The sequence below is a fragment of the Schistocerca gregaria genome, chromosome 2, assembly GCF_023897955.1.
Source record: "Schistocerca gregaria isolate iqSchGreg1 chromosome 2, iqSchGreg1.2, whole genome shotgun sequence".
In the NCBI taxonomy this organism is placed as follows: Eukaryota; Metazoa; Arthropoda; class Insecta; order Orthoptera; family Acrididae; genus Schistocerca; species Schistocerca gregaria.
In genome coordinates, this window is record NC_064921.1 from 598575462 (window position 1) to 598594934 (window position 19473).

The 19473-nt window shown below is 40.8% G+C and overlaps 1 protein-coding gene across 4 annotated transcripts in view; it reads left to right on the top strand.

Annotated features, from left to right (window-relative positions):
* The window catches only part of LOC126334529 (uncharacterized), a 113087-nt gene that overhangs the window by 46074 nt on the left and 47540 nt on the right, over positions 1–19473 (top strand). For all 4 annotated transcript variants that reach the window (XM_049996885.1, XM_049996884.1, XM_049996883.1 and 1 more), the window contains exon 3: positions 19080–19171. In XM_049996885.1, coding sequence (XP_049852842.1) covers positions 19080–19171 — 92 coding nt within the window. The remainder of the gene's footprint in view (positions 1–19079; positions 19172–19473) is intronic.

The window sequence follows — 19473 nt, forward strand, 5'->3', positions numbered from 1 at the left end:
AATTATCTCTACAACATTATTTTATGCTATCCTGAAGCTTCTCCGAGGCCTTTATAACTGATAAATTAAAACCTGCTAGAAGTGTTTGTCAGATTGATAAAAGGTGGGTGTCCCATATATCAGCTGGATGCGATGTGGGCATGGCCTCAAGAGATCCCTGATATGAACTTTATTGTTAGACTCACCATAGCTCACCTGAAATAGTAACTTTTCTGAAATCTTACTGAATTTGTGCAATGTTTAATTTACATACATTAAAAACTGCAGATTCTATGAATAGTGCCAAGTGATTCTTTAACAGTGAAAGGGGTCAAAATAGCCTGTGTCCTACCTTCTACTTCAATGTCATATCTAAGGATTTACAAATCATTTACATTTTCTTGGACATTTCATTTTATATAGCTTAGAATGATAATAGTGGTCTGTTTGACAACTCTGTAATTTCTCTTCTGAATAAATGGAAATAATCTAATACTAAAGTGGCAGCAATCAGTAATCATGCACAGCTGTTGCTGCTCATTGTGTTTTGGTATTTACAAATTCCAGTCTGCTACAGTTTACAACATGTCATTCAGATAATATTCTTTGTCCATGGAAGACATTTTTAAACATGCCCTATCAGTGTGCAGTTTCTGGTGAAGATATGATACTTCATTTAAAGAATTCCGCTGTTGAATTGGAAACTCTCTTCACAGCTGAAGATGGAGATTTTGTACCAGAGACAAGTGAAGATGAAGACATTGTGAATGTGGAGAGATTAGAGAAGATGGATTCAGATGCAAAAGATCTGGCAGAGAACCTGAGAAAATTATGGTCGTATGTAAAATTGGTAAGTGATTCTAAGGCCTCCATTCACTCCCTTGTTGATCTGTCTGGTGTGGCAGTTGAAGATAGCAAAATGAAAGCTGAAGTTTTAAATTTCATGTTCAAGAAATCGTTCACACAGGAGAATTGTATTGTCATTTGGCCATCAGATGGACTCCCATATGGAGGACATAGTAATAAACACACCTGGCATAGAGAAAGATTTGAAAGCAAGTAAATCACCATGTCCCAGTTTGATTTTACAAACAGTAATCTATTACATTGGTGCCTTACTTAGCTTGCATTTATCGTGAATCTCTCATCCAGTGCAAAGTACCAAGCAACCAGTAAAAAGAGCAGTTGACTCCTGTATACAAGAAAGGTAAAAGAACGGCCCTGAAAGATTACAGATCAATATCTCTACCTTCTGATTGCTGCAGAATCCTTGAGCAGATTCTCGGTGTGAATAAAATAAACTTTCATGAGACTGAGAAGCTTATGTGCACAAATCAGCAGGGCTTAGACAGCATCGCTTATGCAAACTCAGCTTGCCCTTTCCTCATATGATGTACTGAGAACTGTGGATGGAGAGTATCAGGCAGATTCCATATTTCTAGATTTCTGGAAAGCATTTTACATAGTGCCCTACTGCAGGCTGTTAACGAAGGTACAAGCACATGGAATAAGTTCACAGATACATGAGTGGCTTGAAGACATCTTAAATAATAGAACACAATGCATTGTCCTTGATGGCATGTGTTTATTGGAGACAAGGGTACTGTCAGGATTGCTGTTCTTGTTCTCTATATACATAAATGATTTGGCTGACAGGTTGAGCAGCAATCTGCAGTTGTTCACTGATGATGTTGTGACGTACGATAAGGTGTCGAAGTTGAGTGGCTGTAGGCAAATACAAGATGAATTACACAATAATTCCAGTTGGTGTGATGAAAGGCAGCTAGCCCTAAATGGGGAAAAAAAGTTAATGCAGATGAGTGGGAATGTTTGGATAAGTATTACTAATGTCCTACTTGACACCGTCAAGTCATTTAAGTGTGGGCATAATGTTGCAAAACGATATGAAGTGAAATGAGTATGTGAGAACTGTGGTAGGGATACTGTAAAGTAGACCGCATAAAGAACACTGGTGCGACATTATCTTGAGTACTGCACAAGTGTTTATGATCCTTGTGAGGTAGGATTGAAGGAAGAGGCAGGCTGCTAGATTTGTTATCGGTAGGTTTGAACAACATGTAAGTGCCACAGAAATGCTTTAAGAGCTCAGGTGGTAATCAGTTTAGGGAAGGTGATGTTGTTTTCAAGAAACAGTATTGAGAAAATTTAGAGAACCAGCATTTGAAGCTGACTGCTGAACAATTCTACTGCTGCCAACATACATTGCATATAAGGCCATTAAGATGAGATAAGAGAAATTAGGGCTTATACAGAGGCATACAGACAGTCACTTTTTCCTTACTCTATTTGCGAATGAAGCACGAAGTAAATGACAAGTAGTGGTACAGGGTACCCTCTGCCACATACCATACAATTGCTTGCAGAGTATCTATCTAGATGTAGATGTAGATGATATATATCAATCCTCACATCATCCATCACAGCAGCCCCAATTCAAAGTGTCTGCAAAGACTGTCACTAGGAATGGAGCCGAGTGGGAGATAAATTTTTTTTTAGTTTCTGAATGAAGATCAGCTGTAAACATTCTAAAGGAGAGAGGAGGTTCCACTGTTTACTTTTTCCAACAAGTAGAAAACTGTCATTTTTAATGAAGCAGTGGGCACATCTCATCAAAAAATACACAGAATCAAATGTTAGTACTAAAAAACAATGATTGAACTGTGTCACTTGAGAAACTGGGAATATTGATGGCCCTCATATATTTTAGGGTTTCATTTTTTCAAAAGGTATATCTGTGGATCATCTTTTGTTGCATGCTTGACAGCGTACTATCATCAAGGGAGAGGTGTTGGCAGTTTCTCAGATTTCTCCATTTCTATGAAAAATGAATGTGAGCTGAGCACCTGCCAACAGGGATACAAATTTGCTCTTGTATTTGAAATTTGGGAAAGTTTATGGAGAACAGTTATTTTTATCATTTTGGAGAAAATGCAAGCATTATTACCAAGCAAGTCAAGGTGAAGGTTCACACAATTAAAGCCCAACAAACCTTACAAATATACTCTTAAAGTCTGGATTGCTGCCATTGTAGCAGCAGGCTATATAAATATTGCATTTCCACATCTTGACATACACAAAGGGATGCAGTCACTTGGAGAGTGCATTGTTCTGCGTCTCAAGGACCTGTGTGTAAATCAACAAAGAAATGTGATGACAGACAACCTCATCACATCTCTTCAACTTGCTAAGAAGGTCAGAGAAAAGAAAATTTCCATGTTTGGTACAATGAACAATACCCGTTATGAAATCCATGATTAGGTAAAGAAGCTAAATATTGAAATACACTGCACCACAGTCCTGTGCCAGACTGGCAACACAAATTGCACAGTGATCGTATGCCAACGAAAGAGGAATAAAACTGTAATTTGTCTGAGTACACTGCATGCTGAAGTAACAGTAAGCAAAGAAGGAAAGCAGAAACCTGGAAACCCTAACATTCTACAGTGCAAATAAGTTTGGGGTGAATGTTGTTGATCAAATGACCCATAAATATCCTTACAAAGGTTTAAATCTCATGGCAGATTAAAACTATGTGTCAGGAAGTTTTTTGTCAGTGCACACTCCACCGCAGAGCTAAAATTTGTTCTGGATACTGCATGTAGCAGATGGACGATACATGGTTCCTACAACTTCTTGGACATGGTGGAAATAAATGGTTGATCATCTACAAAATAGTAACGAACAAGAAAATGGAAAGGAAGAAGTTCATATTTCACATCGCAAATGAACTCATGAGAACAAAAAAAAAAAAAAAAAAAAGGCAGCAAGAAGAATAGACAAGAGAAGAGGATATGGGATCAGAAGTATCTAGAAGGCAAAAGAAGTGCCAAATCAGCCTCTGCAAAGGTGTGTAAAGTGTCACAGAAACTGTGCATGTTAAAGACAGATCGCTTATGGTAAGTGCATCTTGTAGATTTCAGTGACTTGAGTGATATGTGCAACAAAGATGCATGCCAAACACATGTGAGTACAATATGGACCACATGCACTAAATATGTCTAGAAGGTTCTACAAATACTTAATATATGGAAGTCTACAATTTAGGAAACTTATTAGCAGAGGCAACAAAAAATTGGCAAGAAATTTTGTTGTTGTGGTAGGTAAGTAATATATTAATTATTGTGTTAAATAATTATTGTTATAACTCATAAAATTTTAGGGATTAACACAGACTAAAATAAAGTACTTGCTTAAGTCAAATATGAAAGCACTTTTTGAGGTCAAAATGACTCGATCATTTTAGAAATGTCAGATATTCTGCTATTCTAGTGTTAAAGATAGTTGTGTATATACCTATAGCACAAAGCAACAAAAAATGAGTAACTTGATTATAAAATTTTAATGAATGATAGTCTATGCTGCACTTACTGTTGGAAGGTAAGAAACATGCCCACTGTAACTTCAGTGCTGGCATGAACCAAATTATGCCTTTGTGACAAGTATTAAAGAGTGATAAGCTGATATAATATCTTCCTGACATTCAGAAAGAAGATAAATATTGTTTCAATAGATTGTAGTATATACTTCATGTATATTCCACACATTGATACAAGTTAGTGCTACTCTGACTCACGTGACACAAATGATAAAAAGGAATATGCTGGATCCACTTGTTAGAGCTTTAGATTGTTTTCGTGGATGGCACTTCTACCAGCATTAGGTGGTACAGATGCAAAGAACATTTCCAATACTTTAGGAAAGCTCCCTCTAAATAAAGTCTTTGATCTTTTTCATCATAATGTGTTCAATTCAGATTTGGTCTATACTTTTCGATGGTGCAACTACAGAAGTGTGTTGCTGGGGCTTGGGCCAACTTGTTACTATATTTGATGAGCATCAAGTTTCTGCATTTGTGGATTTATTGTACTAATCTGTGTCACTCATGAACCATTCTGCCTTAGCTTAGTGAGAGAGCACCAGGTCAAAGTGTGTGTTGTAGTTTGTTGGTCTTGACCAACCTGTACGAGGCCTGCACTGTGATTGGCACATTAAAAATGCGTTTTAGTCAGTATTTTATGACGTGAACACATCTTTCATAGTAGTACTCAGGGTAGATGCATAATTAAAAATCTGAATTTTACAAAACTGTGAAAGATTTGACACATTTAAGACTCAACTCTTCATAAGCAAGTATAAAAAGTATGCCTATCATGGTGGAGATATGGCTCTCTCATATTCAAATCTGTTTATGCCCACCTAGAGGAAACCTTTCTAGCCACCTCATGATTATGCCAGGATGGTCACCCACTGGACACCTTCCTGCATCAGCCTTTTGATGTGCCAGAAGAACGAAACATTCCTAGGTACCTAAATCCTAAGCAGGTTCACTCATGATATTTTCATTCCTCCACATACTTAACACCTTCTCTCCTTTCTGTTTCATCTGCAGCTCAGCTTAGTGTACCAACTTTCTGGATCTCCTTCTGTATAATGGCTCAGTAAAAACTTCAATCTTCACGAATCCCACCAACCATTATTGCTACCTCAATCTTGATAATTGCCTTCTGTTCCACACTAAAAAATCCATCTTATGCCATCTGGCCACTCACGAACAGGACATATCCAACATCAAACAATCCCCTTCATAGTGAGATGAAGGTCTTACTGAGGCCCTCACAGACAGGTATTGCCCTTCAAACAAACAGATTGCCTACTTCGTGTCCTCACAAGTCCTTAATTCTTCATCCACCCCCATCTGCATTACTTAATACCTTCCTACTCCAGAAGAACACAACCAAACCATTCACCAGGACTTCAACTAACTTTCATCATATGCTGAAATGAAGAACATTCTTTCCACAGTCCTTCCCACTCCTCCCAAAGGTGATTATCATGGCTTTTTTGGAGCCCATATAATGTAATTCTGATAGAATACTGGGACAAAGGCAGGACTGGAATGTTTAAAACATAAAAGAACTGAAGAGTGACCCAGGTTGACACACAAGAAAGTGTTCAGTTGGCATGTGAAGAAAATTATTGCTTCAGTAACAGTTTTTTCATTAAGCGAAATATTATGAGGAATAAAATGCTGCAGAAAATTATTTAGACACCTGTTAGTGGCTTGGCTTGCTCGTGAAACACATTCTACCTGTTATATGCTGTTCTTTATCACATGAAGAATACTTTTTCTAGTAAAGGCACTCGCCAGAAGTGTTGCATACACTGCAATGAAATTGAAATAATAAATGATCTAACAAAATCATTTTAGAAGCCTGCATTTTGATTTGTTCCTTGTCACTCTTTAAGACACTTTATTTGAGGTCTGTTCAAAAAATTCCAGAACATTCATAATTTCACGCCAATGTTATTTTGGAGTAAAAAATTGTTGACATCCCTGGACATGCCTGTGTTTAATGTGTAAATGCTGCAAGTTTTATTGTTGTATGTCTGTTGATTATTGTTGAGTGCTGTATTGAGCTGAACGTTGTGTTCCACAGTTTGCAAATTTCAAGACGGCAGAGTTAGAGGAGCAACGCATGCACATTAAATTTTGCACGAAGCTCAAGAAAGCCTTTACAGAGACACACCAAATGATGCAGGAAACCTATGGTGATGAGTGTGGTGTTATGAATGGCTCATATGGTTTAAAAATAGCCTTACAGAAGTTAAGGATGACCATCATTCAGGGTGCCCTTTGATGGCTACAGACAATGCTCATTTTAGGAACGTCAACAAAATTGTGCATGCCAGTCAAAGATTGACTGTTCGAGAGATTGTAGAAGAATCTAATATTTCAATTGGGTCATGCCATGAAATCTTGAGACAGCATCTTGGAATGTATCGTGTTGCCACCAAGTTTGTCCCACGGTTCACGAATAGAGACCAGAAGAACTTTTGGATTGTGCAAATAAGAATGAGATGTTCTTTAAGAGAATCATGCCTAGTGATGAGATGTGAGTCTATGGTTACAATGTTGAGACCAAGGTTCAATCTTCACCGTGGGTCAGGAGAGGTTCTCCAATATTGAAAAAAAGCTTGTCAGGCCAGGTCAAATGTCAAAGCATTGCAGGTAGTTTTCTTTGACTTTGAAGGATTAGTTCACCATAAATTGATGCTTGCAAGAAAATGTGAGAAGGAAATGGCCTGAAATGTGGCGAAACAATTCATGGCTCATGCATTACGATAATGTACCTGCATATTCATCCCTGTTAATGCATGACTATTGCACATAAAACGAAATAGTCATCCTTCGTACTCCACAGATGTGGCCCCTGTGGACTTTTTTTATCTCCAAAGTTGAAAACTCCATTGAAAGGATGAATATTCGCAATGATGGACAAAATAAAAAGAAAATTTGCAGACAGCGTTTCGCACAGTCCAGCAAGAGATGTAACAAAACTGCTTCCGGAAGTGAAAACGGCAGTGGGAAAGGTGCATCAATAGCGGAGGATGGAGACCATGCACAATACATAAAAGATAAGTGCAGAAAAATTTTGCAGACAAAAATCCTACAATGTTTTGAACAGGCCTCATATTTCAGAAAGGGAAAAGGTATACTAAATTAAATTAGTGTAACAGTTAGTTCCTTCATATACAGTAATTTCTGGGATTGCAGCCTCTCACCTGTAGCTGACTAATGTGTTGTTCATAGATACATGTAATGTCTCAGAGAAGTTACTAGCTTTCATGGTTGTGCTCTTTCTCTAGTTCAAGCGTACACGCACACACACACACACACACACACACACACGCACACAGAGACACACACATGCACACGCACAAACACACACACAAAACCTCTCTGACCCAAATTCAGTGATACATACTGTTTATGAGTAATTGCTCAGGCTGGCACAAGTGAGGGTGAGGGTAAGCACGTGGCATCTGAGAGGGTGTAAGATGTATAGGAGAAGGCAGAGGGTGAGGAGAGGCAGATAGCTCTCAGAAGCATAAGAATGAGGACTAAAACAGGTGGCATTCACAAAGTGAGGGGAGGAGGGGGGGGAGATAAGGGGAATTTCATGGAAATTGCCCATGGGCAACGGAGAAGTGGTATGGTAAATTATAGGAGAGATAAAATGAGGGCAAGGGTAAGGAAGAGAGTAAGGGACTAAGGTATATTAGACCAGGAGGACTGCAACAACAGAGAATATGCTGACGGGGTATTTCCCATCTACTTAATTTAGAGTAACTGGTACAGTGAGCACTTTTTTGGGAGGAGGGGGGGGGGGGGGGTGGAAAGGAGGGGCACACAGTCTAAATGATAAAGTTACTGAAACAGCTATTGAGATCACCGGTGCAGTGGTATACTATATTTTTCGGCAGTAGGTGGTTGAGTTCACAGTTAGCCACAGACATCGGTCATCCTTGCATGGAGACAACTGGTTAATTGTTATCGCCACATGGCACATGGAATGTCAACACAGTCAGTGCATAATTTGGTTAGTTTGAGATGTAATCCTTTCTTTTACAGGATAGCAATCGCCCGTGCAAGCACTGCCGCAGGAGGTGGTAAATGTGTGTAAAGGACAGATCTCATACCTAGATTGCTTACAGGGGTAAGATCCATGTGCTGTTAGCTTACGAGTAAGATCGACATAAAGATAGACTAGGCTAGGATATTGCCTAGGTTTGGTTGATTACAAAATTCTTGTTTCAGTTATGATGTTAGGGTTTTCGCTTAATGTCCCATATATTAGGGCATGATGACAGGCAGCCAAAGCCTGAAACAGGAAGTGGCAGAGTTTTTCAAGGCCTGGTTGATAAGAGGAGTACTGATCAGTGAGTGATTCACAATGTTAGTGTGTTGTTTGGTGTCACAGGAAGAAATTTCATAAGAAATCAGATTCTGGACTAGCTGAGCAGAATATTGTCTGTCTGTAAAGTTTCTCAAGATTATCAGCTCACTTGTTTAACAGCAGTCTCCCACTTCATATGTGACTCCCATAGATGTTAAGGCTATGTGGGACTTTGTATTGAGGTCGTTGGTGCATTTTATATGAACAACAGAGGTTTTGCTGGAGCTTTGTAAAAACTGAAGTTCAACATTTAAGACTGTAGTTGATTGAAATGAGAAGGACCAGTAACGCTGAGTTGAAAATCGATGTTGGGATTGAGTGGTTAGGAAGTGGCCCATAAACTGGTTAGCATATAATGATGCCCTGTGGTAGTGCTCACGGCAGTAGGACAGATTAGTTTGTATAACTAGGCTCCCTCCCCCATACCCCTTCCTCATCACTCCATCTCTCTCCCTCTGTCTTATTTTTCTAATTCCACCATTTTCAGTCTTCATTTTACAATGTCCACTGCAAGCCAGCTGTCTCCCTATCTATCATGCCCCACTTAACTCTCTTTATCTACTCACGACTCCTTGCTCCATACATTGTACCCCCTCCTAATTGCAACATCCTATTCCTCACTCCCCACTCTTGTCAGCCTGAGCAATCACCATTTAATAGTGGGCGTCACCATGAGCAGGTGCAAGTGAGTGCTTGTGCATGTATGCAAATAGAAAGAGAACAGTAATTTATAAGGTAGTAATATCTGTGCTGTAAAAATGTGTCTAATAACCATGCATTAATCAGCAGCAGGTAAGTGGTTTCCCTTCCTCATTTTTTTCTTCATACTGGTATTTCTGTTATTGTTGTACCTTGTGGGAAACATAGGTACAGCATTCATAAGACATTATGACTGCTGGTCTCTGGCTTGAGAGAGATTATGGTAAGAAATATTTGTGGAGTAGCCTCACTGAATGTGGACTCCTGCATTCATTCACAAGTCCAACTCCTCATAAATCTGATTCATGGAATCTTTCTTCTCGCCTTATGCTGTGATCCATTCTTTTTACCTCCTCTTTGCAGGAGACTGACACACACACACACACACACACACACACACACACACACACACACGAGCCAAAGCATTATGACCACCTGCTTAATGACACTTTCGCCCAGCTTTGAAATGTAATACAGCAGAGACTCTGTGTGACATGGATTTGACAAGTCCACGGTAAGTTTCTGGAGCTATGTGTTACCAGATATCTACACACAGGTCGCCAAATTCCGATAAACTAAGGGCCAATAGTTTGTGGATGTGGAGCTGGCACCTGATAGCATCCCAGATGTATTTTGTTGGTTTCAGATCAGGCAAATTTGGGGACCAAGACATCAGTGTGAATTTACTATTGTCCTCATCAAATCAATGATTTATGATTCTGTCTTCATGATACAAATAGTTATCCTGTGAGAAGATGCCATTGTCATTGGGGAAGGCATCAAGCTTGAAGGGATGCAGGTAGCCTGCAATAATGTTCAAATAGTCCACAGCCGGCACAGGTCCTGTGGAAGCCGCACTGAATATCTTGAGCAGCCATTTGCATGGAAGACAGCGTGTTTGGACACACTTGTGAACATGGCACAACAAAGGACATGATTCATCCAATGAAGTGGTATGTTTCCATTGTTTCACAGTGTAGTCTTGATAATCCTATGCCAATTGCAGTCATAATTGATCGTGTCATTGGATCAGCATGGGATCACCTGAGGGTCGTCTGCCAGGGAGCTCTGTGTTTGACATTGTGTGCTGAACAGCACGCTCTGCAACACTTGTGCTTGCATCAGTGTTGACCACTGTCATCAGATCTACCATAGATTACCGCTTGTTCTGATTTACAGACCATCGCTCCATATTCCATGATAGGGTTTATATGTGCAACACCTTGTTGTCTTCGTGTGTTTTCACTGTCCCTCAACCATTACTACAATGATTCTCCATTAGTCCCGATTCTTGTTATCTACTTAGTGCAACACATGAACACATACGTGCAACCCCCCCCCCCCCCCCCCTCCCCCTGAGGGCATTCAGTCTCTGAGCTCTTCGGTGTATATGCTATGTTGATGTTAAATACTCACCATGTGCATAATAATAAGAAGTTGTGCTTTTGCTACTAACAAAGAGGTGATCCAACAACACATTATTGTAATGTGATATAATGAATAAAAAATTACAACACAATGAGGCAGAAGGGAGGTTCCTACTAGAGTCACTATCGTTAGATCATTATTATCATTAAGGCAGTTACTCAGCATACCTTCACACTCTTCCAGACACTGCAAACCTATAATACAGACAGCCATGACTCAACATGCCGACAATGAAAATCTTGTGTCCTGCATTAATGCTGTGTTTTCTGCTTTGTTCCAAGTATGACTTGTAGCAGGAATATGATACACTTCATGCAGAAACCTGTATGAAAGTCAATGTTAAAGGTCATGATAAGTCAAAGAAAACTTAAAATGCAGGAAATGCTGTAACACAGAATCATTAATGGTGGGAAATCATTGTATTGAATGAATAGGACTTCTGTAGGGACTACAAAAATGAACATGAAAAGCAGGAAAATATAAAATGTGGGAATGTAAAAATGAGGTTTTACAATATGTACATTAAGCTCCGCAAACACCCAGTATGATTGAGGTCTGGTCTGTCTGTGACCCATTCAAAGATTAAGGAAGTTCACAAAATGTTAGATGTTATTCAATTTTTGCACACGTACATACGTATAACAAACTACCTGAGAAATCCAGCATTCCCAGGATATTCATTTTGGCAATTTTCTTCTAGAAATGTACACACAACTGTGTTGCTAGTGTAATATTGAAAAAATTTCATTTCCATGTCTTTGTGAAAATACCTCTGAAATTATTGACAGTTCTACAAAGAAATGTGCATAATGTAGAAATTTGTAAGTACAGCTGCTACACATGTCTACAATGCTATTTTGTAAATGTCTTTATGGCAACACCTCTTCATAGCTGTATAGATGGCTATTGTTTTCACCTACAGCCATTTGCACTTAGCAGTTGAAAGCTGTCAAAAGTGCTGCCAGGTGTCAGGCATTTTTGTAAGTTGACTCAGCTGTAGGAGTGTCTCAGTAATAAAGAATAAATGTACTAAAACTTCACGCATGATCTGGTATTTTATATACATTGGAGTATTTGTGATATCATATTCCTTGAACTGTGTGTCATTCAAAGATGTATTTGTGTAGGTACATTTAGCACCATATTGGGATACTATCTGAAAAATATGTCGTGAATAGAGCTAGTAGCAAAGAAGTAATCAATTTAAACGTCATGGTCAGTGCAACAGTTTTTCATGCATCTCAGTATTTATGATGTCATACCTCATGAACTATGTTGGCACCATGGCATAATTTGATAGGTGCATTTAGTGGCATATGTGGATGCTATCTGAAAAATTTAGTGCAAATAGAGGTAATATCACCGAAGTAATAAATTTAAGCATCATGCATGATGTGGCAGTTTTTCATGCATCTCATTGTTTACGGTGTCATGTTTCCTGAACCGTGATAGGTAGATGGCTCTTACCCCAACAGCAATTGTTGCCTGACTGTGAGGGATATGTATACCAAGTTTGGTTGAAATCAGTCCAGTGGTTTAGGAGGATTTGTGAAAACACACACACACACACACACACACACACACACACACACACACACACACACACACACAACTCCACTTTTATAATGTGTATGGATTTTTCATTTCCCTGTGTTGATGCAATTCTAGTAAACTTCTAATAATCTCAGAGGTTGCAAGATCAAGCACCATCAACAACACTCTTTAGCCTCCCACAGTCTGTCGATTGACAAGTACTGACAAATCTTGCTTCCTCACACTCCAACAAACAGTACCTATCAGTTGGTAAGATTATCATTGTACTTACAAAGTTTGACAATCCTTCATTGTACATATCGAACAGCCAGATGACTGAATTTGTAGGTTTATGACATGATCAGTTAGTACATATAAAACATTGTGACCAAGAAATCTGTGTTTAGACTACTACCATATGTCTTGTATCAATACACCTGACATAATACACTGATGATGCAAAACATTATAACCAACTGCTTAATAGTGTGTTTTGAATTGCGGTTCAGGAGGGATTAAGTATGGCATGGATTTGACAAGTCCTTGGTACATTTCTTGAGATATATGACTCTAGATGTCTTTGCATAGGTCATACTATAAATTATGAGTGAGGGATTTGTGGATGCAGAGCTGGCACCTGAGAGTGTCACAGGTGCATTTCATCAGATTCAAATCAGACAATTTTGCTGGCGAAGATGGTGAGTTCACTATCATGATCATCAGACCACTGTAGTACCATTCTGGCATTGTGGCAAGGCCAGTTATCTTGCTGGAAGATGCCGTCACCATTGAGGGAAACATCAAGCTTGAAGGGAGGCAGATGGTCTGCAATAATGTGCATGTAGTGCACAGCTTTCATGGTGCCTTTGATTACTACTGCATGTCCCATGGAAGCCTAGGTGAAGGTCCCCCATAACATGAAACTGTCCCTGTCAGCCTTTGTCTGCCTGTGTATGGCGTATCCTGACACACCCATTTATCTGGTGTAACCAGAAATGTTTTTCATCAGACTAGGTGACATGTTTCCATTGTTCCACAGTCCAGTCTGGAAGATCCTGTGTCCACTGCAACCATAATTGATGGTGATGGTGGTGTCATTTCAGCATGCAAATACATAGATGTTGTCTGCTGTGGAGCACTAAACAGTGTTCTAAAACGCTTGTGCATGTATAAGCACCGAACTCTGTTGTCAGATCTGCTACAGACCACCACCTACCCTTCTTCACAGAGAAAGTAGCTTCCAACCTGCAGGTTCTGTGATGAGGTTTAGACGTCCAACACATTTTCTGCTAATGGCTTCACTCTCCTTCAATCAATTTTCATAGCTGCTTGTGACAGTAGCATGCAAACAGCTGACTAGTTTCACCATTTATGAGATGCTTGTTCCGGGACCTACGCCATAATAAGTACTTCGTCAGAGTCACTTATGTCAGTGGATTTCCCCATTTGTGGCTCCTATCATTGTTGAAATGATTCTTCATTCCACTCTGCTCCTCTTATTTACTTCTTTAACTCATCACCTGCCTGCAGCGCCATCAGGTGCATTCAGTCTCATGGTGGGCAGTGGACTCAGTGTCTTGGGTCATCAGTTTAGGTCTCTCTGAACACTGATAATTAATTGAAATCCTCAGCTGCCGAAATGTGTCATTGATATACCTCGATGGGGACAGCTGAAAATGTGTGCCCCAACTTGGACTCGAACCTGGGATCTCCTGCTTACGTAGCAGATGCTCTATCCATCTGAGCCACCAAGGACACAGATGAATAGCGCGACTGCAGGAACTTATCCCTTGCATGCTTCCCATGAGACTCACATTCCCAACTGTCCACAATCTGCATATGTAATGTTCCTAATAGATATTTGCCCATCCACTCATTACTCATTTACTCATGCCTACTAAGGTGACGGTTCCAGTAAGAGTTCAGGCAACATGTACACATTCACACAGATGAAGGTCAATGGCTGGGTAGCCTTTCAACTATATATGAAGATAGTAACTGTTCCTGAAAGAACAGATACCATTGGTGTGTGTGTGTGTGTGTGTGTGTGTGTGTGTGTGTGTGTGTGTGTGTGTGTGTGCCTATATTGGGCAAAAATCTGTTAGGAACATTACATTTGTAGATTGTGGACAGTTGGGAATTTGGGTCTCACGGGAAGCGTGCAAGGGATAAGTCCCTGCAGTTGCACTATTCATCTGTGTCCTCAGTAGCTCAGATGGATAGAGCATCTGTCATGGAAGCAGGAGCTCCCGGGTTCCAGTCCCGGTCGCGGCATGCATTTTCAGCTGTCGGCAGCTGAGCATTTCAATTAATTATCATTTATTCTAGAAAAGCTGCACGGTCAATGGTATCTGTTCTTTTGGGAACAGTTATTATCTTCATATATCTCTGAACACTGCCTAGAACCACACTGATACTCTTGGAAGCACTTACACGACCAACATCTACTTGTGGTATTTATATGTTTCTGCCCTCAGTTAATAAATAACAACTCATGCAGATATATGTTCCAGGCACACTGTTTCGAACTTTGTACAAAATTTTGGTCACTTTTGTTTAAATAGAAAGGTACAGTGTAGTTTTCTTCAGCATTTATGTGATTTGATTTGTTTGTTTGGAGGCTTTGGCAGAAGAAAGTGCTAACCTGCAGGAGTAATACATAAAATAAGGAAATGGCAGCCACTCACCTACAATGGAGCGATGCATGGAGCACAGAAACACATAACAGAAAATAGCATTCACAATAGCTCTTTTTCTAGCAATAGCACACACATTTACATGCACACACCCACACAGACACCCAAAAGCACAGTCCCATGGGCTCAGCAAGAGTCTATTTCAAGGTATTGCATTTTAAATGTTTGGGTAAAATCAAAAATAAAACCACAAATACAGTAGGATAAAGCAGTTCATGTAGTAGGCGGTACTACTTAAAGGTACATACTGAGCTACTTGTTCTGAGCTTGCAAATAACTTGGAAAAAAATGAACAGACTAATCCTTAGTAAATGGAAGATTAGGTCTTTCTTCCAATGACCCATTCATTTGTCACCGAGAATGATGGTATGTCTTGAAATCCCTCCAGACTGTTAATGGGTCACTCAACATAATTATACTTACATCCAGCAAGGTCACGAGCACAGCACGGTAGGATACATCTGCCAGCACCAGTTCACATGTCAAAACACCCATTGCAGATTTAAGGGTGCTAGGGGCCACCATGGCCTCACTTGTCAACCAGCTGATATTTCCAGTAAGCTCTCTGGTGGGTCTATAGATGGCATGATTAGTGGGAGTGACACAACAAGCCATTTTAAAACGTCCTGGACACTGATTTGGTTATTGTTACCTACCAATGATGTTTGGTTAGTGCAAGGATTCGACTGTCTGCCTAATGCGGTACAGTCTTCATGCACCATTCAACCAAACCTTGAGTTTTCAGTGAACAAACTGATGGCATTAGAGTGCACCAAATATGTGGTTTGTATCCAAGCATTTCCCAGTCAAACCTGCAAACAGTGTTCTCCACCACTGACTTGTGAGTTATTTAACAATCATTGAGAGTACTGCATCCACCACGAGGTATTTACATCCAGAAGTGTTTTGTTGTTTGTATTTCCAGAAGAGTCAGGAACTGTTAATTTCTGTGATTTGACTGTAAATAATCTGTGCCTAATAAAATCTGTGTTGTTGAAGAAACAAACTTACAACAGTATGTGCAAGTGTACATGAAAACTTTGAAGCCTGTCTTTACATGTAAACTCCATTTTACACTCCTGGAAATGGAAAAAAGAACACATTGACACCAGTGTGTCAGACCCACCATACTTGCTCCGGACACTGGGAGAGGGCTGTACAAGCAATGATCACACGCACGGCACAGCGGACACACCAGGAACCGCAGTGTTGGCCGTCGAATGGTGCTAGCTGCGCAGCATTTGTGCACCGCCGCCGTCAGTGTCAGCCAGTTTGCCATGGCATACGGAGCTCCATCGCAGTCTTTAACACTGGTAGCATGCCGCGACAGCGTGGACGTGAACCGTAAGTGCAGTAGACGGACTTTGAGCGAGGGCGTATAGTGGGCATGCGGGAGGCCGGGTGGACGTACCGCCGAATTGCTCAACACGTGGGGCATGAGGTCTCCACAGTACATCAATGTTGTTGCCAGTGGCCGGCGGAAGGTGCACTTGCCCGTCGACCTGGGACCGGACCGCAGCGACGCACGGATGCACGCCAAGACCATAGGATCCTACGCAGTGCCGTAGGGGACCGCACCGCCACTTCCCAGCAAATTAGGGATACTGTTGCTCCTGGGGTATCGGCGAGGACCATTCGCAACCGTCTCCATGAAGCTGGGCTACGGTCCCTCACACCGTTAGGCCGTCTTCCGCTCGCGCCCCAACATCGTGCAGCCCGCCTCCAGTGGTGTCGCGACAGGCGTGAATGGAGGGACGAATGGAGACGTGTCGTCTTCAGCGATGAGAGTCGCTTCTGCCTTGGTGCCAATGATGGTCGTATGCGTGTTTGGCGCTGTGCAGGTTAGCGCCACAATCAGGACTGCATACGACCGAGGCATACAGGGCCAACACCCGGCATCATGGTGTGGGGAGCGATCTCCTACACTGGCCGTACACCTCTGGTGATCGTCGAGGGGACACTGAATAGTGCACGGTACATCCAAACCGTCATCGAACCGATTGTTCTACCATTCCTAGACCGGCAAGGGAACTTACTGTTCCAACAGGACAATGCACATCCGCATGTATCCCGTGCCACCCAACGTGCTCTAGAAGGTGTAAGTCAACTACCCTGGCCAGCAAGATCTCCGGATCTGTCCCCCATTGAGCATGTTTGGGACTGGATGAAGCATCGTCTCACGCGGTCTGCATGTCCAGCACGAACGCTGGTCCAACTGAGGCGCCAGGTGGAAATGGCATGGCAAGCCGTTCCACAGGACTACATCCAGCATCTCTACGATCGTCTCCATGGGAGAATAGCACCCTGCATTGCTGCGAAAGGTGGATATACACTGTACTAGTGCCGACATTGTGCATGCTCTGTTGCCTGTGTCTATGTGCCTGTGGTTCTGTCAGTGTGATCATGTGATGTATCTGACCCCAGGAATGTGTCAATAAAGTTTCCCCTCCCTGGGACAATGAATTCACGGTGTTCTTATTTCAATTTCCAGGAGTGTAGTTCATGTGTCATACACCTGGAAATTCATGTTTTTTGAATATATTATGATCAACTTATTTTATTTATGTTTTGTGTTTACTGTATGTTTTATATACAAGGTGGACAACTTTGCTTCCGCTGTTTGCCGATAGGTGGCGACAACGGTAAGTAGCGGTTGAAAGAAACAGATCACAGACATCAGGCAGTTAGCTTGAACTTCAGTCAACATAATCTCGTTCAAACATTAGTCAATTTGTGTATGCATCATAAAGTTGTTCTTGATTGAAAATGTCAGTTTAGGAGCCAAATTCTTGTCATTTACTGGAAGTGTTACTGTTTTGTTTCAATATGAAGAAAACAGCGACTGAGTCTCTTCGATTGCTCTCAGGTACATATGGTAAGGACGCAGTTAATGAAAGAACGTGTCATGAGTGGTATCAACACTTCAATAACGGTAATTTTAACACTGTAGACCGGCATAGTGGTGGAAGAGAGAATGTTTTCGAACATGAAGAATTGGACACTTTGCTGAGGGAAGACTCATGTCAAACTCAAGAAGAATTTGCATGATTAGTGAGAGTGACACAGCAAGCCATTGCAAAACGTCTCAAGGCTATGGGCATGATTCAGTAAGAGGGAACTTCGGTCCTGTGTGAGCTGAAACCAAGAGACATTGAACAGCATTTGTGTGTTTGTGAACAGTTGCTTTAGAGGCAAAAACAGAAGGGATTTCTGCATCACATTGTGACTGGGGATGAAAAATGGGTTCATTACGATAACCATTAATGCAAAAAAACATGGCGGTATCCCGGCTATGCTTCCACGTCAATGGCCAAACCAAATATTCACTGCTCCAAGATCATGCTCTGCATTTGGTGGGACCAGCTCGATGTTGTGTACTATGAGGTGTTAAAACCAAGTGAAATAATCACAGGTGCTCATTATCGAATTCAATTAATGCATTTGAGCAGAGCACTGAAAGACAAATGGTCGCAATACAGAGAGAGGCACAATAAAGTGATTTTGCAGCACGACAGTGCTCAGGCCACGTCACAAAAGATGTCAAAATGTACTTGGAAATGTTAAAATGGGAAGTCCTACCCCACCTGCTGTATTCTCCAGACATTGCTCCCTCTGACTATCACCTGTTCAGATAAGCGGCGCATGGCTTGGCTGACCAACACTTCTGATCTCATGAAGAAGTCACAAATTGGATCGATGCATGGATCGCTTCAAAAGATGAATAATTTTTTCGATGCGGGATTCATACACTGCCCAAAAGATGGGAGAAAGTAGTGGCCAGAGATGGAAAATACTTTGAATGATATGTGTGTAACCAGTTTGTTTCATTAATGCCTCAAATGTTGGGGAAAAAAATGATGGAAGCAAAGGTGTACACCTTGTAGCAATATTTTTTTTCCATTTGCCATTCTGACACTTCTTGTATGTCACTTGTTTCCTTAAGGTTAGTTGCTTACTTATTCAAATTACTTTTGTTTTTATTTAGAGTCCCTTGAACATTGGTCAGAACAGAATGTCCGTGCAGTCTGGTTCAGAGTAGCCTTAAAACATGCAGATTGGGTTCCAGTGTTAGCAAAGGTATGTAATTGTTTTCACTCAATAAATACTATACTTTTGCTCTTGCATAGTTATGTATTTTCTTATTGTTGATTACTTGATAAAACTAGGAAGTACAGAAACTGTTTAACTTGCTTGTTAGATTTCTCAACACTTTTGATTGAATATCACAGTACACATTTTTGAAACTAGTGCACCATCTGCATTTTGCCACTCTGTATGTATATTTTATTGGTAGTTGGTAAGCACTGCATTTTTATGACATACGGTAGATCATACTGTGGAGTTCTCTATGAGGGCAGATCACTGCTTACCAAACTGAA